Source organism: Sciurus carolinensis, chromosome 10 (genome assembly GCF_902686445.1).
Source record: "Sciurus carolinensis chromosome 10, mSciCar1.2, whole genome shotgun sequence".
Classification (NCBI taxonomy): domain Eukaryota; kingdom Metazoa; phylum Chordata; class Mammalia; order Rodentia; family Sciuridae; genus Sciurus; species Sciurus carolinensis.
In genome coordinates, this window is record NC_062222.1 from 20799712 (window position 1) to 20826135 (window position 26424).

Genomic DNA, 26424 nt, shown 5'->3' on the forward strand with positions numbered 1-26424 from the left:
GTGACTTTTATGACACAAAATATTAATCCAGCACATTTCCATTTTCTCTGCTCTGGGTGGTACATTAATTTCCCCTCACTGATTTCCAGTGAGCTGTGTGTGTGGACAAGCTTTCCAGGGAGGGGAATTAGGACCTGGCCCAACAGGCCATCTGTATCTTCTTTCACTGTTCTTTTCATTGTTTGCATAGCACAGAAATTTTTTTGGCCAAGAAAACATTTGTTTATTAAATTTTCCTTAAAATACCCATGGGTTTCAATTACGGGGGACTTCATTTAGAGAAAATGCATGCCAAAGGTTTCCATAACACAAAGGATTTGAAAAAAAAATAGCAGAAAATTTTGAAATCTAATGTATAATACGAGGACTAAAGTTAATAATACTCGGCATTTTCGTTAAGTAGATTTTAGTCACTTTTATCACACAAAAAGTAACTGTGAGAAGAGAGATATGTTGATCTACTTCCCTATAGGAACCATTTTACTACATGACATCTGCTGTAACCCTCGACTGTACAAAACTTAATTCAAAAAAAGACTCGTCACACTTATTTCTCACATTCAGTTATGTCATCTTTTTCACTTGACACCTGGGGAAGACTTTCCTTCTCTTCTTCCTCCTCCTCCAAAATAGTTATTCATTAAAAACTGTTTGCATTGTAATTTTTTAAAAATTCCCTAATGACTTTCCTTTTCACATTGACTCTGTTGGTTCACAAAAAAATGGAAGACCTGATTTTACCTGCCATACACTAATGACTGAAAGTTAAAAATTAGATTCTTCTGGTTTTCATAGTTTTCCCCCAACTCCATAAGGAACATTGGATCAATGAACTATTTTTCCCTGAATTTGTGATTCTATATTTTACCCTTTAAAACACGTTGTAGTATCATTGTCATACAGGACTAGACATGTAAATCTGATTGTACCTGTGAATATTAATTCACTAATGAAGCAGAAGGAAAACTTTTGCCATGTAGTTCTTGACTAGACACTGGCTGCTGGATTTCATTTTACTGTATGCTTTAGGGGCAACTCATCTCCATTTTATTTATTTATTTTTTAATTTACATGGACATTAACATCTACCTAAATAGAAAATACAAAGTGATTATCAGTAGAGAAAGTACTGACAGCCAACAGCATCTTTCATAATGCACAAATTTCAAGTTTGCCTTACTTCCTCAGATTTTTATTTAATAGATATTACTACCTGCATATAAATAAAATATCATATACAAATAATGAAAAGAATATAAGAGATATATTCATGGTGGCCCATTTCCTTATGAGGGTATTAATCAAATTAACAAGACAGAATACCTAGAAATTGCTTCTTTGCTTTAGTTGAAAAGTCCAAGATTCTTATGGGGCGATGTTTTCAATTTATAGTGTCATAGATTTCAGAAACAATCTCCTAGTTGCTAAAGAAAAATAAAACAAAAGACATACCCAAGCTCCCTGTTAGGAGCCTTGTGCTTCTCTGAGCTACTTTACCATTGATAGCAGAAATGCCTTGTAGGTTTAGACACATGGCATATATGCATTTATCCCTGGGCACTCTATTATGTCCTTATCTTGACTATTGTAAATGACAGTATATGTAATAAACATAGTAATGCACATATCTTTATGAGAGTGATTGACCTCTTTGGGTACATATATCTAGAAAAGGGGTTGCTGGGTCATATGGCCACTCTATTTTTAATTTCTTCAAAAGCCTCTGTACTGTTTCCCATGATGGCTGCAACAATCAACATTCCCACCAAAAGTATACCAGGATTCTCAGCTCCACACTGAGACCACTGTCTGCTATCACTTTTGTTTTGTTTGCTGTTGTTGTTTTGTTTTGGGGGGTACCAGTGATTGAACTCGGGAGCATTTGACCACTGAGCCACATCCCCAGTTCTATTTTGTATTTTATTTAGAGACAGAGTCTCACTGAGTTTCTCAGTGCCTTGCTTTTGCTGAGGCTGGCTTTGAACTCTCCGACCTCTTGCCTCAGCCTGCGGAGCTGCTGGGATTACAGGAGTGCGCCACTGAGACCAGCTGTTGTTTTTTGATAATAGCTATTGCTATCGTTATGAGTGTGAGGTGACATAGGGTTTTACTTTGCATTTCCCTGAAAATTAGTGATGTTGAGCATCTTCTTATATATGTCATTTTTATGTCTTCTTTGGAGAAACAGCTGTTCAGATCCTTTGTCCATTTTTTAAAACAGATTATTTGCTCTTCTGCTATTGAGAAGCAAGAGTTCTTTGTAAATATCTCACCAGATATACTGGTTTACAAATACTTCTCTCCAGTCCATAGATTTCCTTTTCATTTGGTTGATCAGTTCCTTGTCTGAGAGGAGATTTTTTTAGTTTGAGAATTTTTTTTTTTGGTGTTTTTTTTTTTTTTTTTTTTTTTTTTTTTTGTGGTGCTGGGGATTGAACCCAGGGCCTTGTGCTTACAAGGCGAGCACTCTACCAACTGAGCTATCTCCCCAGCCCGATTTTTTAGTTTGAAATAGACTCATTTATTCATTTCTGGTTTTGTAGCTTGAGTTTTCTGGTGTGACAGTCAAAAAAATCATTGCCAAAGTCAGTGCATTTAGGTCTCTTTTATCCATTTCAAGTAGGTTTTTATATAAGTATAGGATAAGGGTTCAGGGTTAGGGTTGGGGTTGTGGCTCAGTGGTAGGGCGCTTGCCTAGCATGTATGAGGCATGGGTTCAATTCTCAGCAATGCATATAAATAAGTAAAATAAAGGTCCATTGACAACTAAATATATATTTTTAAAAAGATAAGGGTCCAATTTCATTCTTCTGCATGTGGAAATCCAGTTTTCCCAGTACCACTTATTGATGAAACTAACTTTTCCTCATCGTATCCTCTCGGTGCCCTTGTAAAAAATCAGTTGAGCATACCTGTTCAAATGCATTTCGTGGTTATTCTGTTCCACTGGTCTATGTATCTGGTTTGCTTTTGCTCCACTGGGGTTTTGGTTGTTGCTTTTGTTTTGTATTTTGCCAGTGTCATTCTATTTTTACTGTAGCTGTGCAATATAATTTTAAATCAGGAAGTATGAACCCTCCAACTTTGTTTTTCTTTCTTAGAATTATTATGGCTATACAAATTTTACAATTGATTTTTCTATTTTACATGAAGGAAGCTGTTGTGATTTTGTGTTGAATCTGTGTATTGCTTTGGGTGTTATGGGCATGTTAACAATGTTAATTCTGATCCATGAACATGGGTTATCTTTCCATTTGTGTCTTCTTCACCTTCTTTCATTTGTGTTTTATAGTTTACAATGGATAGATCTTTCATATCCTTGGTTATTCCTATGATTTTTTAAAAAACAAATATGTATAGAAATGCTACTGATCTTTATACATTGATTTTGTATTCTGCAATTTTATTGAATTCACTTAATGGTTTAACAGGTTTTTTGTGTGAAATCTTCAGGGTTTTGTACATATAATATCATGTCATCTGCAACTACAGAGAATTCCACTTCTCTTCTATTTTGGCACCTTCTATTTTATTTTTCTTATCTAATTGCTCTTACTACATTACTTTGTTTACTACATTGCATAGAAATGGTGAGAGTGGGCATTCCTACCTTGTCTTGAATTTTAATGGGGTTGTTCCCCATTAATTATAAACTTAGCTATAGATTATTTAAAAATTAAATGGCCTTTATTACATTAAGGAACTTTCTTTCTATATCTAAATTGTTAATAGTTTCCTTTTAATCAAGAAATGATGCTGAACTATTCTAAAGTTTTTTTGCATCAGTTGAGATGAGCATTTGGTTTTTATCCTTCATTTTGTTACTGTGATATATCACATTGAGTTATTTACATACTAAATGCCAGCCTTCCATGCCAGAGATAGATCCCATGATTATGATGTATGATCTTTTTGATGTGGCATTGAATTTAATTTGCTGTTGCATCAATACTCATTGGAAATATTAATATGTGGAAATTAAACATGCTCTAGAAGAACCAGTGTGTCAAAGAAGAAATCAAAAGGAAAATTTAAAAGTATCTTGAGACAAGTGATAGTGGAAACACAACATACCCAAACCTATGGAAAGTGGTAAAAGAAATTCTAAGAAAAAAACTTATAGTAATAAAGGCCTACATTAAAAAAGAAAAAGGATCCAGATAAATAGCCTAACATTATGCCTCATGGAGCTAGAAAAAGAAGAGGAGACTAAACCCAAAATTAGCAGAAGGAAAGAACTAATAAGAATCAGAACGTAAATAAATCAAAGACAACAGAAAAAAAAAATCAATAAAATCAAAATTGGTTCTTTGAAAAAGTAAACAAAATTAACAAACCCATAGCTAGACTGAGAAAAGAGAGAAGACTCAATTAAATAAAAGTAGAGAAATAAAAGTAGAGACATTACAATAGATGCCTCAGAAATTAAAAAGATCTTAAGAGAATATTACAAACAATTATATGCCCACAAACTGGATAACCAGGAGGAAATGGATACATTTCTAGAGAAACATGACCTATTAAAATTGAATTGGGAGAAATAGAAAGCTTGAACAGACCAATAACAAATAAAGAATTTGAAAATGTAATTTTAAAATCTTCCAACAAAAAAAGCCCAGTACCAGATGGCTTTGTGGCTGAATTCTACCAAACTATCAAAGAATTGTCCCCAATACTTCTTAAACTCTTCTAAAAGATAGAGCTAGGGAGGATATTTCCAAACACATTTTATGAGATCAGCATCACCTTGATACCAGACAAATATGAACAAAGGAAGCAATGACAATTTATGTATTTTTTTTAAAAGTTTCACATTGTTATTACTTTATGAGTAATATCAAAAAGGAATGAATATACATGGATCTATAAAGCTTTAGGTTCCTCAAATAAGGGTAAATTTTTAAAAAATAGAATACTTCAGAAAGCTTTTTAAAATAGTGAAAATGTTTACCACTGAATGAGTGTTAACAGTCATTAATTTGTTGAGAAGGTCTGAAATATTAGTGATTTGCTTTTACTTTCCCTGGGTAATAAGATCTGTTATGAAATTGTTCTCCACTGATCTGGGAAGTGGATTATTCAGATTAATTCTGCAATTTAGAGGTTATCTCTATTTCTTATTTTCTGATGAAAATTGCTTGATAGTGTTTTTGTTTTGCTTTGTCTGCTAACTATGCTGTTGAAACTATTCTATTCAGCCCCATTAAATCACATGTCCAAGAATTGCTTTTAATTACAGTTAATTGGGATGGAGTAGCATTTATTTTAAACAGCTTCTTACTTGCATTTAACCACATCTTGACTCTTGGTTCACATTTTAATGTTATTTTCTTTTCATTTAAAATTCAAGAACTTAATGTAGACAATAAAATTACAAAAGCAATCAGACTTCCTTCCTCTTGGACCAACATGAAATTGGTTTGGCCCTGATCACAGTTAGACAACCAATATGTCCTAAATGCCTACAGCACGGACTGTAGACAACCAATGTGCACTAATTGCTTCTGGTGTGCCAGGCCCTATGCTAGGTCCTGAGAAAATAATGATGTGAATAAGAAAAATAATTGCGATTGAACCAACAACAACCAAGAATAATGTGTTCTATGGAAAATGTATAATACTGGGAAATCCCACGAGAGAGAATTAATCGTGACTTGGGGTTTCAGAAAAGGCTCCCTAGAGGAAATTGTCCTTGAATTAAAACCTAATGGCAGTTGTCTTCCAATATTGGTTTTCTATTTCACAGTAGTAGAATTTTTTGGATACATAGGTACTCATAGTCTCTCTCTCTCTCTCTCTCTCTCTATAGGTACTCATAGTCTCTCTCTCTCTCTCTCTCTCTCTCTCTCTCTCTCTCTCTCTCATCTAAATTAAGTCAACAAATTTTGACAGGTGACATATGCAGAGAAACGTGGAACTTCTGAATTGTACTCAAGAGGGAAAGCACAGGGTCTTGCCTTTCCTTTTCTCACCTTCTGCTGCCTGGAATGATGAGGGGAGAAGACAAGCTGAACAATGTCGAAGGAATTTTATATTCCTTTGGAGCAGAGAAAAGGGCAGATTTATCAGGATGGTGCTGCAGAGGCAGTACAGGAGACCACTGGAGCGAGGACCCCCCATTTGTTCTTGCCTCTGAGAACTCACTCCAGGCATGCACACTCCAATGTGATTTGCGCTGACCAACAGGAAAATACCAGATACCAAGTTAGCAAAACCTTGAAAAGTACTTACACCCTGGGATTTTCCTCTCTTTGGCTCTTGTGGACCCTAAGACCACTGCTTGTGAAAGAGCCTGGGCTAGTGTACTGGAGGATGAGAGACCATGTGGAGCACAATGACACTGTCCCAGCGGAAGGCCGGGTACACTAACCAGCAGGCTTGGCAGACATATTCTAACTTGGCTCCTCTGAAATTGTCATTTGCCTCCCCGGAAGGAAGATCCAGTCCTTGTCTTAACTGACTCTATTTTGTTTCTCAGACCTGTTCTTTGAGTTATTTCTCCTCCCCAACTTATCTCAAGTTCCAGGAACAGCAAGCCCTGCAGGCAATTACCTCATGATGGGAACAGAGGCTGCCCCCCAAAGGGGGAGCAATCATCTCATGACAGCAACAGAATTGTCCCCCAAGCAATAATGATTTCTGTGGCGCCAGCAGGACCCCGTAGAACCAGACCTGAGATAATGATCAACCAGACCACAGTTTGACCAAGACTGCTTGACTCTGCATACTTCTTGCCCCCTGCCCTAGTTTTTCCCCTATGAAATCCTACAGCCATTGTTAATACCCCGAAGTTGGGGCTTGGGACACCCCCTCCCTCACTCCTTCATGCTGTGGCTACACTGAAAATAAATTCCTTTCCTGCTCACGACCACTCATCTCTTTCTGTTGATTGGAGTGTGTTGGCTAGTGGCTGACTGCGTTCTGCTGAGACCCCCAGAGTCAGGCCTTTGGCTTAGGACTCTAGTGATAATATGAACGAGGCTGCCTTAAGAGTACCCAGCCCCAGCCCAGCAAACAGACAACCTCAGACATCCACTAAGAGCCTGGATGAGAAATGTCTGGCTGACCTACTGAATTATGAGCAAATAAACTGATATTTAAGCTGCTAAATGTCGAGATGGTTTCTTTACATAGCACAAGTTAACTGATACAGAGCACAGAACGTATGGAATCTTATAATTATTTCATTCAAAATTTAGTGAGCACCATCTACATACCAGGTACTGTGCTAAGCAGGCATTGGAGAGGCAGCAATATACAAGACACGGGTCTACACTTATGGATCTTCCCTTCCATGTTGTCTGTGCTAAGGAATGTGATGTCTCATAAGGACAATGAAAACTATCTGAAGCCTTTAAAGCAAGGAATCAACTGATTAGGTTTGCATTTCTAAAAGAATGTTCTAGTTACGATGCAGAGGATGGATTGGCAAGGGGCAAGTGTGTACCCTGAAACGTGAGTTTGGTTGGCAGCTGGTGCAGGAGTACAGGCGAGGGAGAAGTGTAAATGAGGCGACTTACACTAAGATGATATCAGTGACCATAAAGAGGAGAGAGATTAGTCAGTCAAGAGATGGAAAGAAGTTCATTTGATAACTGACTAGAAATATGGAAAGAGGAAAAAGAATGATCAAAGATTGCTCAGAGGTTTCTGGGGTGAGCAAGGTACCAAATGATAGTGCTGTATACTGAGATATAGAACATTGAAAGTAGAGGTCTATAGTAGAAATCTATGTAATTTAGATTTGAATAAATTGAATTTGAAATGCTCATGAAATATTAAAGGAGAGGTATCAAAAATGCAACTATGTGATGCTGGAGCTCCCTGAGACATCTGGTCTACCTACATGAAATGAAAGCCACACAGGACTAGATGTGGTGGACTAGAGAGGGCACAATGTAAATGAGAATGGAGGACCCAGGACAGAATTCATAGGCATCACAATACTTAGTGGTTTAATAGAGGAGAAACTAGCAAAGGAGCAGCTGGAAGAATGGGAACCTGGAGTATGTCTTGATATGAAAATAAAAAGGGAAGGAATATTTCAAGAAGCGAATGGTCAGCTTTATTAAATGTTGCTGAGTGGTTCATTAAGATGAGCACTGAAAAATATTATGGCGCTGTCATAACTAGATATGGTAGCCATTGGTGAGGTGAGGAGGAACCATTCAGTGGAGAATCAGAGTCAGAAGGCAGACAGGAGAGGGTTGAGAGCCCAGGGAAAAGGAGGTAAATGCAATAGTCAGTGTACACAACTATTCAAGATGTCGGGGTGTGAAAGGGAGAGAAAGACTAGTACTCAAATATTATTCAGAGGGACAAGGAATCCAATCTAAGGAAGATAACGAGAAGTGTAGAAAACAGGAGACTGATAAACTGGGAGAAAGAAGAAAGATCAACCCTGGACAGACAAATAAGGCAGAGAAGCAGGCATGGCAGGAAGAGTTAAGCAGATGGCCTTGAAACGCAGGAGGATGTGGTAGACAGACATTCGGGTGGCCCGTGATGCCCACCTCCCGACACTCATGTGGGATCCTTTTCCTGGAGCGTGGGGAGGATTTGTGACTTGTCCACTGAATACAGCAAAGGTGATGGGTTGTTCAGGATTACATTTGCTAGACTGCAAAGGCCATCTTGAGAGAAGACTCTCTGCTTTGTTGGTTTTGAAGAAGCAAGCTGCCATGTCGTGAGCTGGGCCGACTGAAGAGCTCTCTGGAAAGCAGTCAACTAGAAACAGAGGCTTCCAGTCCTACAGCCTGCAAGAAACCAAACACCGCCAAAAATCACACAAGCCTGGAAGGGGCTGCTTCCCCAATCTAACGGTAGAGGAGACTGACACCCTGCCCAATACCTTTACAGCAGCATTCAGAGACCCCAAGCCAAGCCTTTACTCCTAACTCATACAAACTGAGAGATTATGGATGTGTTTTGTTTTAAAGTTCTGCTAGATTTTTTATGATACCGTTACAAAGCATATATAACTAATGCAGAGAATATCATCAGAAAAATGTCAGACCAGAGGTCATGATAAAGCATGAGGTTTATTTATCTCAATGGTAAGTAGATAAGGTGAAGCAAAGGAAGAGGTCCACGGAAATAAGGGGAACAGCTTAAAGCATAGTACTATGCTGTCACTTCCACATGACCAAGAGTGGTATATACAGTGAACTTCAGACTCTGAAGACTTGTGATAAAAAGAGAACTATGAACAATGCATATACAGAAAGAAGTGGTATTAGATTGATGATCCAAAAATGCACATAAAAATAGGTATCTGTGTTTAGGAAAAAACAGGAATCACAGCCAGTTCCTTTGGTATCACCACGTGAATGGGCACCACGTGAATGGACTGAGCATGGTCTTGGACATTTCCGTGTTTACTCACAGCTCTGTGACTTACTAGCTACATGACCATGGCAGGTTTTCTTCATTTCACCAAGTTTGTGTTTTTTGTTTTTTTTTTGTACTGGGGATGGAATCCACTTAACCACTGAGCCACATCCCCAGCACTTTTTATATTTTATTTAGACATAGGGTCTTGCTAAGTTGCTTAGGGCTTCACTAAGTTGCTGAGGCTGGAGGAATTTATGATCCTCCTGCCTCAGCCTCCTGAGCTGCCAGGATTACAGGTGTGCACCACCACACCCAGCTGAGTTTGTTTCCTATACATAAAATGTATTCATCTCATTGAAGGGTTGCTACGATAAATTAGATAAATAGATACAAAACACTCACCATCACACCCTAGCATAAGGTAAAGGCTCAAATATGGCTCTTTCTGCTGGATTTTCATGGGAGAAACTTCTTCACAAAAACAATCCATCCAATAGATTCAAAGACTGCAGGGAAATGTCACACAAGAGAGCAAAGAGAGAAAGATTAAAGAACCTGAAAACAGCAACAAAAGAAGCCATCTAACTCTGCAGGCTAAGTACCGTAATAGAAAGCGAGAAATTCACTACGTCCAGAAGAGACGGAGAGGAAAAACCCCAATTAAAAAAGATCACAGACTTGCAGAAGGGAACACTGAATTTCAGAAACATGACCTCCTTTCCCCTCTGAGGAGATAGTAAATTGACATCCACACTTTACAAGATCATCACATTTTTAAAAGGTTTTTGTTTTTTTTTTTTTCCCCTAACTGTGAATGAAATCTTTATTTCAGGATGATGTCGTACCTCCAGATGGAGTGTTGGCTGTTCGGTTCCTCTCATGTAGTCTCTCACTTTTTTAGAATGAAACAAAGGACTATTCTTCTGCAGGTGCTTATCAATCATCTTAAGTTATCTCTTAAAAGCAAAAACTAGTGTACCTATAGTGATGAGGATAGAATTATTTTTCATGGAAAAATAAGCCTGACTCAACATGTTTTGGATTTATATTCACAAGGAAAACCCACACTGCAATTCTTTGTCCTTTTAACAAGAAGGAAAAATAGTCTGTTTCAAAAGATGCACAATTCTGATATTTGGGTTAATTTACACTTAAAACTATGCAAAATATGTTTCAAGAACTAGTTGATGTTTGAGAATCTATTTTTTTTCATATTTTAAAAAGAAAAATCACACTTTATGTGAGGTAAACTAACCCAAACACCAAAAGGTTGAATCTCATGGAACTTATGGTCTTATGAAATACAAACAGATTTTAAAGTTAGAAAGCCTTCTCTTATAGCCAACATTTATTCTGAATTTATGCATATAAAAATATCTGTAATGTCTACAAAATTCCCAGGTGTTTGCAACCATTAATAAATTAAAATGTTTGCAGAACTTCATGCCTTTGGGCAGGACATAAAATTTAGACTTATTTCAAAAAAAAAAAAAAAACCTGAAGAATTTCTTCAGTTTTCTTTATAAGTAAACCATATATTTGGGAAATAAAAGAATATGTACAATTCACAAATTTTAGAGTAAGGCAGAATTTGTGATCAGCAACCACATTATTTTTTAGCTATTTCACATTCTATTAAATCAGATATATTGTTACCTTAAGTTTAATGGTTTCTCTGGTCCAAAACTTTCAATGCTAAGTTTTTGTTTTAGTCTGTCAGAACACTCAGAAATGTATCAGTTCCCTTCCATACAAAATAGCCAAATACTATTATAAACCCACATTTTAAACTACACAATAAAGATTTTTGCAATCTGGAATTTTCTCCAGGACAATTATTTCTAAGTGATATTTTTAAATGCTCATTTGACAATGTGTAAGTGATCATATATTTAGGTTTGATCATTAGGTTGGATTTGTATTATACTTATCTTTCATATTTTTAAAGAAATGTTTTGCCAGATCGTCAAATTGCCCAAGTTGCCCATAGTTTATTATCTTTGAGGATTATTTCTGTATCCTGATTAAGGTAATCTATTTTGAATAAACAAGTCAATATTTTTATTACTCTTGAATTAAAAACATCTAGAAATAAAGCATGTTTTCATTCAATCATAAGTAAATGTTTATTTACATATTTTGTTTTGGTGGGTTAGTTACCACACATTTAGCTAAACAGTAAATAGATATTCATTGAGGAATTAAACTTTCCTACAGGGTGGTCTTGATATGAGTCAAAGCCAGGAAATTAATGCTTAGCTTCCAAAACACCTAATGCATACAAAAGTAATTAATTCTATAGCTGTGTGGGCTTCAATTCCATGAACTTATCAAGTCTTCTGTATTTTATTGTTTACGTAGTTAAGATATTATACTTTCTCACATCATTTGTGTGGGTTTGAGATACAATGAGTTAATTTAATTGATGTAATCATTAATTACTAAATCTCAGTTGTGATCATTCTGTTTATGAGGTAATTTCATGATGTAGACTGTTTTCCATTATTTCATAATTAAGTACCAATTCTGCACACCCTGCGGTCCCATTAGCTCAGTCTTCCAATTCCATCAAAAGAAAAAGCACTAGCAAATTACAGCACTGCAACTGATTCAGATATTATAGAAAACTGACATTTGCTAAAGGAAAATTCTCGCATGTACTTAACTCACAATTTAAGTCACTACCATTAAATAAGTCTGTTTCTTTTCAATTTGTTTGAATTGACAAAACACAATTTCCAAAGAAAAACAACCTTCAGCCATCACAAGGACTCTGCATGAAACTTGCATCTGAACTCAGTTGCTTTCACCCACAGACTCCAGTCAAGGTTCAGTCTGAAAGTCAGTTCAGTGGGGGCATCAGTAGACCCTGGAAGACTCAAAAACACACATCAGATGTGGGGCTGGACAGACAAGAGGCTACCATGGTAGTGGCAGGTCACAGTGTCTACAGTTATGGCCAGGTCCAATGGATAGTGCTGAGAAAACATTACACCACGATCCAGACACAATTAAGGATCTATTAAAGACATCGAGTAAGGTCTACTATCTGTACAGAAATGTGTGTCAATACCATCTGCTATTTGGTACTTCTGTTCTAGGGAATTTATTTCTAGCAATACATGTTTTCTTTCCAGTTGAATTAAGTAAGTAAATATAATTTGCATGGTAAAATTATCAAGACAAAATAGGTAGTCTTTAAAATTTTTTCTTGTAATGAATGAATTATACAATAGTCAAAACAGTTGCAATGAATTATGAATGAATTAAAATGAAAAAGAAAATAAATCAATTATATAATTATGTTTTATATGAATTAAACTATATTTATTTCTACATAGTAACTTCAAGAGAAAAATGTCATGGGAATGAAGTTTAAAGACAACATAACCTAAGCAAACAATTACTTCTTTTGGAAAATGTGTAATTGATGCATTTTAAAATTGGGCTGGGGTTGTACTCAGTGCTAGAGTACTTACCTAGCATGCATGAGGTCTTGGGTTCAATTCCCAATATCACAAGAATAAGTAATAATTAAATAAAATATAACTTAGCTTTTCTCCAAAAACCATCACTTCCTTATCTTATATCCCTCCCCCAAGTTCCTTTCCCTGAAGTCAATACTCTTGGCCTTGACCTTGAGCATGCCACATTGCCATTGTTGATGTGGTCAAAGACCTCTAAAGATGTTCTGCTTCTTAATGGCTTGGATGTTATTGCTATGAAAATAATTCTGCAGTATGCCTGTATATCAGCTGTGGATCAACTTACCCCTGAGTTCCAACACTCAATCAACATTTTGTAACTTCTCTACTTCAAGAGAAATTCCTGAAAATTTTCAAGTGCTGATATAGGTTAAGCAAAGAATAAATTGTGGGACCAGATTATAAAGATTCTTATATGACTTTACTATAGAATTTTGATTTTATTCTGAATTGACTAAAACTCCATTGAAGAATTTTAAGCAGGGGAGTCACATGAAGTGACTTGTGGTGTACAAAACTGCATTCAGTGGGAGTGGGCATAATGGAATGGAGTTAAAGAAAAAAATTACAGGCGAGGAGACCTTAGGAAGTTTTTGTGGTAAAGCTAGCAAGAAATGATAATCCCCCAATAATGTGCCTAGATGATGATCAACAATGGCTGTCGAAACCACTGTATGAAAGGCTATAGAAATTCTTAAACTGGACTAGTAAAATAATACATAAAGCTGCTATAACTTATCATTACCAAAAAGGCATATTTTATGTTTCCCAATATGATGAAACAGAAACCACCTATGAAACATTTTTGTAAAAATTTTAATCAAGCCTCTATGTCTAAATATGAGTTTACCAAAAATGTGAATATAGAAAAACATGTTTAGAGACAACAGAAGGACACAATCAAATAATCAGGATGAATGACCTGATTACTTCAGGGAAAACAAAACAAACAAAAAAAAAAAAAAAAAAAAAATAGAAGGGAAAAACCAAAAGCAAAGGAGAACTAAAGGAGACCCAGGAATGTCTTCATCAAATTCAGCATGTGGATTTTTCTTAGTTCCAGATTTGAACCAACCAACTATAAAATAAAAAATTGCAAGACAACCAAGGGAATGTAAACTTACTGAACATATGAATGTATCATTCAGAAATTATTGTGATGATGATAAAGATTTTGTAATTAGTTTTTTTTTTCTTTTAAAGTTTGTCTTTTAGAAATACATACTGAGGATTTTACCCATGAAATGATATGACAACATCTGGAACTTATTTAAGAATAACACAGTGGAGGTGTGAAATAAGGGAAGAATATAAATTAGACAAGACTAGCCAAAAGTCGGTAATTGGTTAAGCTGCACAACACATACATTTTACTATGTTTAAAATTTTCTGTAATAAAAAATTTATTGATAGTTAAATAAAAGAAGCAATAGATGAGAAGATGGAAAGAAATGAATAATTTCGAGCCATGCTCAAGAGGTATTATAAACAGGACATAATGGCCAATTGTATCTGAAAAGGGAAAGGAAGATGGCTCCTGAATTTCTGGATTGATGGTTAGAAATAGGGAAATACTGCTCATCAAGACACAAGGTCCCTGTTGGGGAGCAGATTCAAAAGGGAAGACAAGAGCAGTTTGTAGTATGCTGGAACACTAGCTGGTCATCAAGTGGAAATGACCAATAGCCACAGCAACAGGAGAAGGAAGTCAAAGGTAGAAATCTGGGGTATGGAAACCTGTGAAGAAATGCAGAGTCAGGTGTGATGGCACATACCTACTATCCCAGCTACTTGGGAGGCTCAGGCAGGAGGATCACAGAGTTTGAGGCCAGTTTTAGAAACTTAGTGAGACCATATCCAAAACTAAAAAAGGCTGGGGATTTAGCTCAGTGTTAAAGTGCCCCAGGCTTTAATCCTCAGTAGCAAAGAGAGAAAGACAGAAAGAAGAAAGGAGGAAGGAAGGAAGGAAGGAAGGAAGGAAGGAAGGAAGGAAGGAAGGAAGGAAAAAGAAAGGAAAGAAAAGAAAAAAGAAAAGGGGGATGTTCTGCAGAGAAGTGAAGATTGAGACATATCCAGATAAATAAGAGTAAACCCAACTGAGATTGAAGTTATTGAGAGAAGATAACGCAATTTCAAGAAAAGGAATTAGTCAAGTGTCAAAGAGCAAAAAGCAAGTTTCAGGGCTAACCATTGATGCCATTTGAAGATTACAAAACGAGCACCTGAATTTATTCTCTTGTTCCTGGGATCCCTTTAGAATAAGACAGAACAATTTAAAACAGGAGGGGCAAGGAGAGCAGTGAAAAGAACAAAAGAGAGTTTATCAGTGGATGAACCTCAATGCCCTTCGAGAAGGTGGAGAGTAAGCAGGAGAGCGGAGCCCAACGATGGAGAGCACAAAAAGACAGTCCAGAATAAACACCAGGGACTGCAGCCCAGAGAGCCATCCGCCTTTCAACAGGCAACAGATGCAAGGATGCTGGGTGTGACAGGTAGCGACCATGGCCGAGGACGCAACACTGTCTTCGAACTTCCCCTTCTTAGAGTCTGAACACACCGCAGCAAGTTATTCCCTCTAGGAGAACATAATAGGATTTTTGTTATATTTTCTAAATAAATTTAACATGTTGTCTAGCACAATGGAAAGAAGAAACGGCTGATGTTGGAGCAGCAGGAAAATTCACATTCTGGCAGTCACGGCTCCCCAGAGGCATGGCAGAGCAGGGTAGAGGCAGGAGCTTAGCTCTGGAAACAAAAGCGGGTGAGTGGAGTTAAAAGGTTTCAATATGAGATGAGGACCTAAGTCGTGATCTCCACTCCTAATGGAGGGGACCATTGGGAAAAGGCGGAAATAAATCCACACCAACTTTTTTGTGAAGATATTGAGTATATGAAGCTATAGGCTTAAGGAAAGACATGGACGCAGACTACCGATTATAAGTAGAAATGAATTACCCTCTGAACTGTTATATCCTAGATGTATGAAAGAAATTAAACTGGTTGTCAAAAACTTTCCCACACCCACAAAAGTGGTGTCGTTTAAGACTTCTGCTTCTAGCCAAGATGGAGTAACAGGAAGCAGATCTATCGCCCCCAACTCGATCAACTAACCAGTTAATACTGTAATATAACAATGGGAACTGAAAAACTGGGCTCAGCTTTTAGGTCTTGCACATCAAGTAAATAAGACAGGACACTGATCCCTGAGAGAGGGAAAGCAAACAGGGTGAGCGGACACTGTCCTCGAATACTGTGTGCATTTTCCTGCAGGAAGCAGGAATCCAGGGAGGGGAAGCCAAACAGCCAGGCAACAACCTTGAATTGAGGAGAAAAGCATGGAATCCAGAGAGGCCATGGAAACTGGACTTCAAAAGCAGAGTACTGGAGAAGGGACAGCTGCCCAGAGCAAGTGCTGAGGAGATCCACAGAGGAAACCCCTCAAGTCTTCCGCTGAATATTTAATGGAATACGCATATGGGGAAATTGTCTGAGAAAATGGAAAGAGCCACTTGGAGGGAGTAGGACCTTGGATCTCTCCTAGGTCTAAGAAAAGTTCCTCATAATTAAGAAAAATTAGTGCACCCAGGATAAGAAAATTAGCCTTGGGTTAAAAGTGGCCCTGGTTTTGCAAAGTTTAACCACAGACTTGAAAGATCAGACTGTTAGAAAACAATTTAACTGCACTTCACAGTAAAGGTCAAGAATAGTTATTGTAGACAGGTGCAGTGGCACACGCCTGTAATCTCAGAGGCTCAGGAAACTGAGGCAGGAGGATCACAAGTTCAAAGCTAGGTAACTTAGTGAGACCCTGCCTCAAAATAAAAAATAAAAAGGGCTGGGGTGTGGCTTAGTGGTTAAGTACCCCTCAGTTCAATCCCTGATACCAAAAATAAAATAAAATAAATATTTATTGGAAAACAGAGTCAAGCATTCAACAAGGGAAATTACGTTTGGAATCTGTCTTAGTTTATTTGGGCTACTATAACAAATGACTATGGACCAGGTGGCTTAAACAATGAGCATCTATTTCTCACAGTTCTGGAGGCTGGAGAGTCCCAAGTCAGAGTACCAGCACAGTTGGGCCCTGGTGAGGGTCTTCTAACAGATGGCAGATAGTCAACATCTCCAGGTATCCTCACGCGGCAGATGAAGCATGGGAGAGCCCTCTGGGGTATCATTTCATGAAGGCTCCAGCTCCATGATCTGATGGCCTCACAAACACCACCACATTGGAGGCTAGGATTTCACTATGTGAATTTTGTGGGTGCACACACACTTAGTCCATAACAGAATCCAATACAAAAAATAGCAGCCATACAAAGAAGCAGGAAAATATGAACCATAATGAGTAGAAAAATTAAAGAATGAAGACATTAAAATAGTTATTCAAACCATACACTCCGTATGTTCAAGAATGTACCAGAATGTAGGGGAAAGACCAATCAGGTAAAGGACAGACTTCAAGGTCTTAGAGAGACCCAATCAAACTTTTAGAGATAAAAATGCAATGTTTGAAGGGGGGGGGGGAATCCCAAACCTGGGACAGAATAAACAACAGTATAGACATTACAGAATTAACAACTAATGAACTGGGAATCATAAAAAAAAATAAAACAGCACACAAAGAGAACCAGAGGAGGTATATTAGGATTAAATGGCTGAAACCAATTGATAAAGGAAAAATATGAAAAGCGGCCAGAGAAAAAAGGAATTATATACAGAGGAAGAAAATAAGAATGACAGTAACTTCTCACTGGAAGAAGGTAATTAAGAAGACAGTGGAGCTGTCTTAAAGATATTTAAGATATAGACGCTCCTTGATTTATATCACAATAAACCCATTACAAGTTGGAAATATCACAAATTGAAAATTCATTTAATGCATCTAACCTACTGAACATCACAGTTTAGCAACACAGTACTCTGTGGAGAGAGGTTCCTTCTCCCTGTGATCGCATGGGTGACTGGGAGCTCTGGGTCACTTCTGCTGCCCCCCGTATCACGAGAGAGCATTCTTCAGCATATCCTAGCCTAGGGGAAAGATCAAAATTAAAAACCCAATGTACTGTCTCTATGTGTATCACGATTGCACCACTGGAAAACTGAAAAATCATCCGTTAAAACATGGTAAGTCAGAAACTGCCTATATTGATTAAAAAAAAAAAAAAAAACCTGTCAACCTAAAACTCTACACCCAGTAAAAATGTCTCTCAAAAGTAAAGACTTTTTCAGACGTAAGAAAAAATGAAAATAAGATCATCACCCACAAACCTTCACTACAAGAACTGTTAAGACAAGTCCTTCAAGCAGGAGGAAAATCACACTAGAGAGAAATCTAACTGTACACTAAGGAATGGAAAGCACCAAAAATAACAAGCATAATGATAATATAAAAACTTTTATTCTTGTCTTTAAGTCTCTTTGAAAGGTAAATATCTAAAGAAGGAAATATCAATTCACATTGAGGCTTGTAATATATGTAATTCATATGTGCAAAGGGTAGGAGAGAGAGGTGAGGGCACCACTGGCCCTCCAGACCCGTGGCTTCTAAACTCCTGTTGTGTGTCTGTGGACTCTGCAGACCAACTGCATTATTAGTAATATTAGAAAAAAGATTGCTGGGCTGTGGTTGTGGCTCAGTGGTGGAGTGCTAGCCTAGCATGTGTGAGGCACTGGCTTTGATTCTCAGCACCACATATAAATAAATGAATAAAATAAAGGTCTATCAACATCTAAAAATAATTAAAAAAAAAAAAAGAAAAAAGATTGCATCTGCACTAAACATGTGCAGACTTTTCCCTTCTCATTATTCCCTAAATAATATAATAACTAGTTACATCGCATTTACATCGTTATGGCTATTACAAGTAACCTAGAAGTGGTTTAAAGTACAGGGAAGGAGCTGCATAGGTTATATGCAATAGTATGCCAATTTAAATAAGAGTTTGGTATTGCAGGGGGTCCTGGAACCAGACTCCCACAGATACCAAAGGACAACTGTACACTGCTTTTAAGTTCTTATAATAAAGTGATATGATATTAACTATAATACAATGTGATACTGACCTTTTGAAATAACCATTAAAAATTAGAGCTAATAAGTCAATAACATAATGGAATAATAAAAATTTTTAATTAATACAAAAGTAGAGAAAAGAGAATAGATAAGAATAATAGAAAACAAGTCATTAGGTGGTAGATTTTAAACCCACTCTCTCCATTATTACATCAAATGGAAAAGGTCTACACATCTCAACTGAAAGTCATAAGATGTTACTTTGGCAAAAACAAATAAAACCCAACTATATGATGCTTATAATAAATAGACTCTAAATATATAGACAGAAATAGGATAAAAGTAAAAGGATGGGAAAAGGCACACCATGTTAGTGCTAATCAAAATAGCGGGAGTGGTTATATTAGTAGCAGGCAGAGGATTTCAGAACAAACATATTGCCAGGGGTAAATACTTCACAATGGCAAAAAGGTCAAGTCGACAAGAAGATATAGCAGCTCTAAACATTTACACACCTAAAGGCAAAGCTTTGAAATACACTAAGCAACAATTGGCAGACCTATAAGAAACAGAAAACCATAATATATTAGTTGTCAGTATCCCTTCTGCAATAACTGCTAGAACGAATAGGCAGAAAGTCTATATGGAAAGGGACGACTTGAACCACACTATCTACCAAAGTGATCTGACCCTTCAGTACCTTCCACTCAACAATGGCAGAACACACATTCTTTTGTGCTTAAAATGCTTCACAAGATGCAGCACTTTTCCTCCCATAAAAATGTCTCAAAATTTAAAAATTCAATGCATTTTTAAATGCATTGCAATGCAATGGAGCATACTCTCTGACTGAAATGGAACTGAGTTCAAATTAACAACAGAACCCCAAATATCTAGAAAGCACAGTTCTCAATAACCTATGGGTCAAAGATTCCGGAGGGTGTGGCACCTAGCTAGAAAGTATTTTTAACTGAATGAAAATAAAAGTACAGTATTTCAAAATCTGTGGGATGTGCCCAAAGCAGAACAATGGAAAAAACACCTATATTAATTAAAAAAAGAAAAAAGGGGGGGGGGGAGGTTGGGGACACTCCTATAATCCACGTCTTTTCACCATCTCAGGGGATCAGAGCTGCAACGAGTGTCCAGGTCCTGTCAACACTAACTCTCCCCCAGCTGCCCCAGTCCTGGGGATGCAGCAGCCTCAGGCATTACTCTTGCTTTGTTCCCGTTTAGCTTTTTCAGTTCTTGGACATCTATTTAACCAATTCCTTATATTTAATTTGCTCTGTGGAAGTAGTTAAGAGTTTATTTCTGATAAGACTCCTGACTTACTTATTCAGTAAGCATTTAAGTCCATAACAGCTCTCAAGATCCTACACAGTCTGGGCCCTGGTTACTTCTCCACCCTCCTTCTTTTCATTTTCTCAGTCACCAGTCCTCCTCCAGACCCACAGGCCTCTTTGCTAACTCTTGAACATACAAGAGTGCTGGCTTCATGGCTTTGACTTGCCGTTTCCTGTGCGTACAGATACCTGCATACACATGGCTGGCTGATCATGTAGGCCCAATTATTCACTCAACAGACATCTTTGCTGACCGAGTCTGTGAAATAACTATTTCTCTCAACTGCTGCATCCTTCTTCTTCAGGATTCCTTTGGTCTATGCATTTGCTGCCACCTGGTACATTCTATAGCTATTTGTTCTCAGTCACCCCATGAGAACAAGCTCCATGAGAGGTCTGTCCACTGTTGTGCCCCCAGTGCTCCGAGCAGTGTCTGGCACACAGCAGGTGCCAACTTCAGAAAGACAGACTAACCAGTAGCTCCGTCACTGTGTCAGTGCACTTGAACTCTAGCCAATCCTCAATTTTTAAAAGATGTGGAATTATTCTTTGGCTCTGTCAGCTGCCCTTCCTCTGTGGAATCACGCCGTTGTAGCAAGGTCTCCCGAACTTCCTCAGAGGCAATGCACTTTAAACCGTATCTTCCTTTCTCTTTAGCAATCAAGCTTCTCTACCATGAACATTTCTCCCATTTTAAGCCTTTAAAAAGTGTCGAATTGAACAAGATCAGCTACTCAGTAGCATTTATTAAGAGGGTCATCATTATACATTAGACTGAACTGGAATTGGCTGGGGTGACCCAAGAAGGAAGTGGGATTCCTGTCCTCTTGGCACCTACAACCTGATGGACATTCAACTCATACATCTGAACAAATCCCTGACAGTTATCAACAATACACAAATGAGAACAGAGTACACGTGCTTATTAAATAAGGAGCAATGGCTTAAGGACCATTCAAAGTAGCATAAGTCCTAGAAGACACTGTCAAGCCAGGATGCCAAGAAAGAGATAAATTTAGAGGAGGACGAATTATGAAAGAAGAAAGAGTACTTGCAAAAGCAGATGATTAATACGTGGCTATGACTTCATGTTACCTGGAGTTTATAAACTAAAAACTACGAATTTGGTCTCCAACATCTTTTTTCAGTTATCTACTTTATTCTGCACTTTCTCTTAAATGTACCAAGTGCTGTTCTCAGCTCAAATGCGTCTATACTTTAAATGGCAGGGTGAGGTTCACAAACTCCAACTCACTCTTGGGGTTCAGTTGAAATGTCTTTTCCCCAGAGAGGCTTTTTCCAGTCACTTAATCTGAGATAGATGTGCTTTGTTATTCTCCGTCTTGGCATTTCTTTCAAAGCACTTGTCATAATTTACAGCTCTAAATTTATTTGTGACCTTATCATTTTTCTTCCTTGCTAGATTATTAACTATCTGGAGGCCGAGTATTCGTATCATTTTCCAAAACTGTGTACATATCACTTAGGATAGTGACTGGCAAAAAAAAAAAAAAATATATATATATATATATATATATATATATGGAAAAATGGAATTAAATAATACATATTTCTGTGCAAGGCCAGAAATCCATATAGTAAACTGATTCCAAAACCCAAATAGCTTTGTCTTACACATTTAGCAATTAAGTTGGCCTAACTTCTTTTTTTAAAGTTGTCCTATCTTCTGATGACAGAAATATCTGTCCAACTATATAAGCTTACACAGATACATACATACACACATAATATTTTGAGCTTTACCTATGAAGTTTGTTTTCAATTTAAATCAAATATCTCATCTTTTACAATAAACCTAATTTGTATTTGAGAATCACTAATTCATTCAAAATAAGCAATATAATCCCAGTTAGGACTGGGGTTTAGAGATAGAACGGCCAGAGCTGTGCACTAGTCCATATAGGTGCTTTGGTGCAAATTAGAAAAAAGAGCCACATCCTCTGGGAAGTCCCAGTAACACCGCAGTACACGATGCCTGGTGAGAGGGAGCACCACTCTGGACAGGGCAGGACCTAGACACTGGTGGCTGTTCTGGAGGAGGCTGCTTAATGATGTGTGAGCCGAAGACAGTGACCTGGCCATTCTCATGCAGCTCCAGTCCTTCTTCAAAGGGCTGATGTGTTCATCTGGATGAGTTGGGTCAGAAAGAGGTTCCTTCTCACTATTTCTGGTGGTTAGCTGAAGAGGGCTCCCTGATAGAAGATCATTTTTTCATGTCCAAGTGTATGGGTGATTATCCTTTCTTGTTGCATCATCCAAGTGGGCTTTCAAGGTTAACCTTAGAAAATAACCCAGTCTTGATTCTTGATTCCTAAGAAATTATACCATTGATCTGGATGTGGGTGAGATTTGTAGTGTTCTCTCTGGGGAAAAAAAAAAAAAAATCAGAAGTTAGCCCACTTGCATACCCCTGCTTGGTGACTATTTGGAAATAATATCAGTGGCATAAGAATATGCTCAGCAATCTCCTAAGTGCCCTGATTATTTGACTTTCATGATGAACAGTAGACAGGATCAATTCTAGTTCCATGTGTCAAGAAAGAACAAGCATGTCCCATTTCAGTAATCTTTTATAAATGCTATGTATCTTGAAACGTGGGGCCATAGGTTATAAGGGATACCTAACTTTTAAAAACCATTATTAATATACTTTAAGTGTTCTTAGTCTTGAAGTATAAACCATAAGGAGCGCCTGTTCCCAAAGTACTTACATGAATTCATCTCTTAGATCAGGAGCTGGAACCCTGAAATATGATTTTAGAAGGATCTTCATTTTGAAAAAAAGAACATAAATCTCACATATGGAAATACAGCATTGAACAGTGGAAAGTACCTTAGGTCAGATTCCTGGATCCTGATTTTCAAACTAATTAGATGAAATTGTGCAAGTGATTTAACTTTGATGGGATTCATCTTAAGATCTACTAAATAAGAGAGTTTAAAGTCTTAAAAGTCCTTATTGCTGATTTATTTTATATTAAAAGTCCTCCAAACAGGCAGAATATCATAAAACAGTCTGTGGGATCCAAAGTAGCATTTTCAGTCACATGTATACAGATATATACAACAGTTCCTGGGAGAAATGTTAAGAATGTCGTAAGGGCCTTACTTTTAGCTGAGGACTGGGCCAAACATCCCAGGAGGTTCTTTTCAATTATTGTAATTGGTCAGCTCTTTTGGTAAAAACTTGGCTCCAATCATAAACTAGGGGGCCAAGAAAGTGAAAGGGACAGAAGGTTAACCTAGCCACTGCCACCACTTAAGTAATCAGCTAACCATGTCAACTATCACCAACTTTTACATGAGCTTGGGGATATCCATGCCAGAGAAATGAAGCAAAACCAAATATGGTGAACATTCCTCCATTGCCAAAATGGGAAAACTGTCTTATCTCCTCATCAAAACCCATCCACCAGAAAATCAGCTCCCCCGTTAAACACCCAAATTGGCAAAAAGCACATTCTGTGTGCAACCCGATAGAGACTCGTCCTGATGCCAACTTTGAGGGATCCAGTGAACACCAAGTCCCTGCTCTTGACAACGTACTTTAAAAAATAATAATAAATAAATAAATAAATAAATAAATAAATAAATAAATAAACACTTCCTTTACACGGACTTGGTCTATTTGGGGGAGAGGTTAATTTATTTGTATACATGGGGATATGGAGGGCAGCGCTTCTGGACGCCCCACACACCTGCAACTAATTCTTCCTCCAGAACTAACACATCTGTATTTACACGCCGGGGGCGGTGGGGAGTGTGTGTGTGTGTGTGTGTGTGTGATTTAGAATGCACGCTGACCCCACAACCAGACCAGCTTCTTTCTGCTCACCTAGAGCAGGGGAACCTGAATTCCGGGGCCTGAATCTGCTGCGAGGCGGGAGGCTTAGTTCCTGGACACGTGGGGGGTCCTCCAAAGGGGCGCCCGGAGCGGAGCTGCCCAAACCGCGGCAAACCCTCCGGGAGGTAAACTCAGGCTCAACCTGCTCACAGCCACCCCACCCGAGCCTACACCCCGTTCACGCGCCTGTGCCACCTCGGTAGATTGAGGACCTCCAGCGAGGATGTGTGGCCCTTTTCAAAAGTCTCCAAACTCATCTCAACCTACTCAGGAATCCGCAGCATCTGGGACCCCAGCCCCACCCCCGCGCGAGTTCCGCCGCGCTTCTAAATGAGACCTCAAGGTGCACTGGGGACCGGTGCGGGCCGGGGAGGGAAGGAGCCAAAAAGCTCCCCGCCGCCCGCTCCAGCCCGCTTAGTTCATCCTCTCCCGGGACCGGGGGCGGGCCGCGGGCCGGGTGGGGGGAGCCCTGGAAGGGGCGCCACTCTTACTCACTTTCTCTGGGAGCCTCAGCCCGGGAGGTGCGGAGGGGCTGCGGACCGGGGCGAGGAGCCGGCCGGCGGCCGCGGGCCAGTCGCTGGGTTGCGCCCTCGCCCCAGGCCGGTCGGGCTGGGTGCCGTGGCCCGGGCGCCGCGGCGAGGCGGGCGCGCTGGGTCCCGCGCCCTCGAGGCTGGCTCCGCCGGCTCCGCCGCCCTCCCCCTCCGTCCGCCGCGGCCCGCCGCCCCTCCCAGGCGCAGCCCGAGGCCGCGGGGCCCGGGGACGCGCTCGCCCCGGGGCCGCCCCCTCCCCTCTCCCCCACCCCGGGCGGGGGCGCGCGAGAAGTGGTGACGTCAAGGGGCGCGCGGTGGCAGCACCTCCCCGCGCGCTAGTTAAAAAGAAGAAGAAAAGAGGGAGCGAAACATGAGAGGCTGTGTGAGAAGCTGCAGCCGCCGGCAGAGGAGACCTCAGCATCATCTAGAGCCCAGCGCTGGCCCTGCCTCCGCCTGCCCCGCCGCCGCCGCCGACGTTTCTGTTCCTGCTACTGTCTCACCTAAACAACTCCCGTTACACCGACAAGTGAACGTCTGTGACCGTCTTCTCTTCTTCCTCCTCCTTTTCCAACTCCTTCTCCTCCCACTTCCCAGCTGCAGCGGAAAGCCCCTAACCCAACTGACACTGGCACAACCGCAGACGGTGTCATCTGCGCCACTTTATCTCGCTCCTCGGGCTCCCCTGAGGCACCGGACCCATCGCCTCGTCTTTTCTTTTTTGCAAAGTTGCATCGCTCTACGTATTTTCGCCCCGGCCACTTCCCTCAGCCTCTCCGGTGTCCCGCCGCCCCGTAGCCTCCTCCTGGAGCTGCGCCCTAGTGCCCCTGCTGGGCAGTGGCCGTCCCCCCCACCCTCCCGCGCCCAGCCCCTGCCGCTCACGGCAGACGATGCTGAAGATGCTGTCCTTTAAGCTGCTACTGCTGGCCGTGGCTCTGGGCTTCTTTGAAGGAGATGCTAAGTTTGGGGAGAGAAGCGAAGGGAGCGGAGCAAGGAGGAGAAGGTGCCTGAATGGGAACCCCCCAAAGCGCCTGAAAAGGAGAGACAGGCGGATGATGTCCCAGCTGGAGCTGCTGAGTGGGGGAGAGATGCTGTGCGGTGGCTTCTACCCTCGGCTGTCCTGCTGCTTGCGGAGTGACAGCCCCGGACTGGGGCGCCTGGAGAACAAGGTAGGCACTCACCCGCCTCACGGGTGCGAACTTGGCATAGGGCTGGGTGGGGTTCCCTGTGGCTCTTGCGACGCTGGTAGCTGTGAGAAGTGCAAGGCTTGTTTGCGGAGTTCTGCGGATAACTTTTTAAAAGCGCTAACGTGATTCCCTTGTGTGATCCTCTGGGTGCGCAGATCGCTCTTCCGCCCCCAGAGCCCGCGGTGGGGATGATGTGCAAACTTGTCTGTCTCAGAAAAGAGACGCCTCTGTGGTACCCTCATCCTGGGCTGGGTAAATATTTTAAAAGAATCGCGATTAACAGTGTGTGTTGGATCGAATCGGGCATTGGCTGCGGTGAAACTGTAAATTAAGGTGGCTGTGGTTTCCGGTTTATTTTTCTAGGGAAAAAGATTTGTGCAGTTTTCTCCACGTGCTCGGTTAGAGGGAGGACTGAATCGTAAAGGATGTTGAAGCATGGTTGGTTTATGATCCCCAGCCCCGTCAGAGGGGGGTGTCTTGCATTACAATAGTTAAGCCAGCGGAAAGGAACTCCTGATACCTCCGGCTAAGAATCCGAAAAACTAGCGAGAGATCTTGCTGGGTCCTGTTTGTCACATAAGACTGAGACGATTCTCCGTCATTTTGTAACCTTATATATTCAGGGTTGCCGTGGTGGTGAGTCGTCTAGGAAGATCTCTAGGAAC

The 26424-nt window shown here is 39.8% G+C and overlaps 1 protein-coding gene and 1 long non-coding RNA gene across 8 annotated transcripts in view; one reads left to right on the forward strand and one right to left on the reverse strand.

Moving 5' to 3' along the window:
• Window positions 1–6331: 6331 nt before the first annotated feature.
• On the reverse strand, window positions 6332–24822 carry LOC124994479 (uncharacterized). The gene is made up of 6 exons (XR_007110502.1): window positions 24541–24822; window positions 21945–22564; window positions 12087–12202; window positions 10179–10312; window positions 9736–9839; window positions 6332–8756 (listed from the first exon to the last, which is right to left on the reverse strand). It is a non-coding gene; the product is annotated as an uncharacterized LOC124994479 (long non-coding RNA).
• Window positions 24823–24925: 103 nt separating this feature from the next.
• The window catches only part of Hhip (hedgehog interacting protein), a 110407-nt gene continuing 108908 nt past the window's right edge, over window positions 24926–26424 (forward strand). For 5 of the 7 annotated variants that reach the window (XM_047566434.1, XM_047566437.1, XM_047566435.1 and 2 more), the window contains exon 1: window positions 24926–25741. In XM_047566434.1, coding sequence (XP_047422390.1) covers window positions 25463–25741 — 279 coding nt within the window. In that variant the 5' untranslated portion in view covers window positions 24926–25462. The remainder of the gene's footprint in view (window positions 25742–26424) is intronic. The other 2 variants (XM_047566439.1, XM_047566440.1) reach the window with 1 other exon arrangement.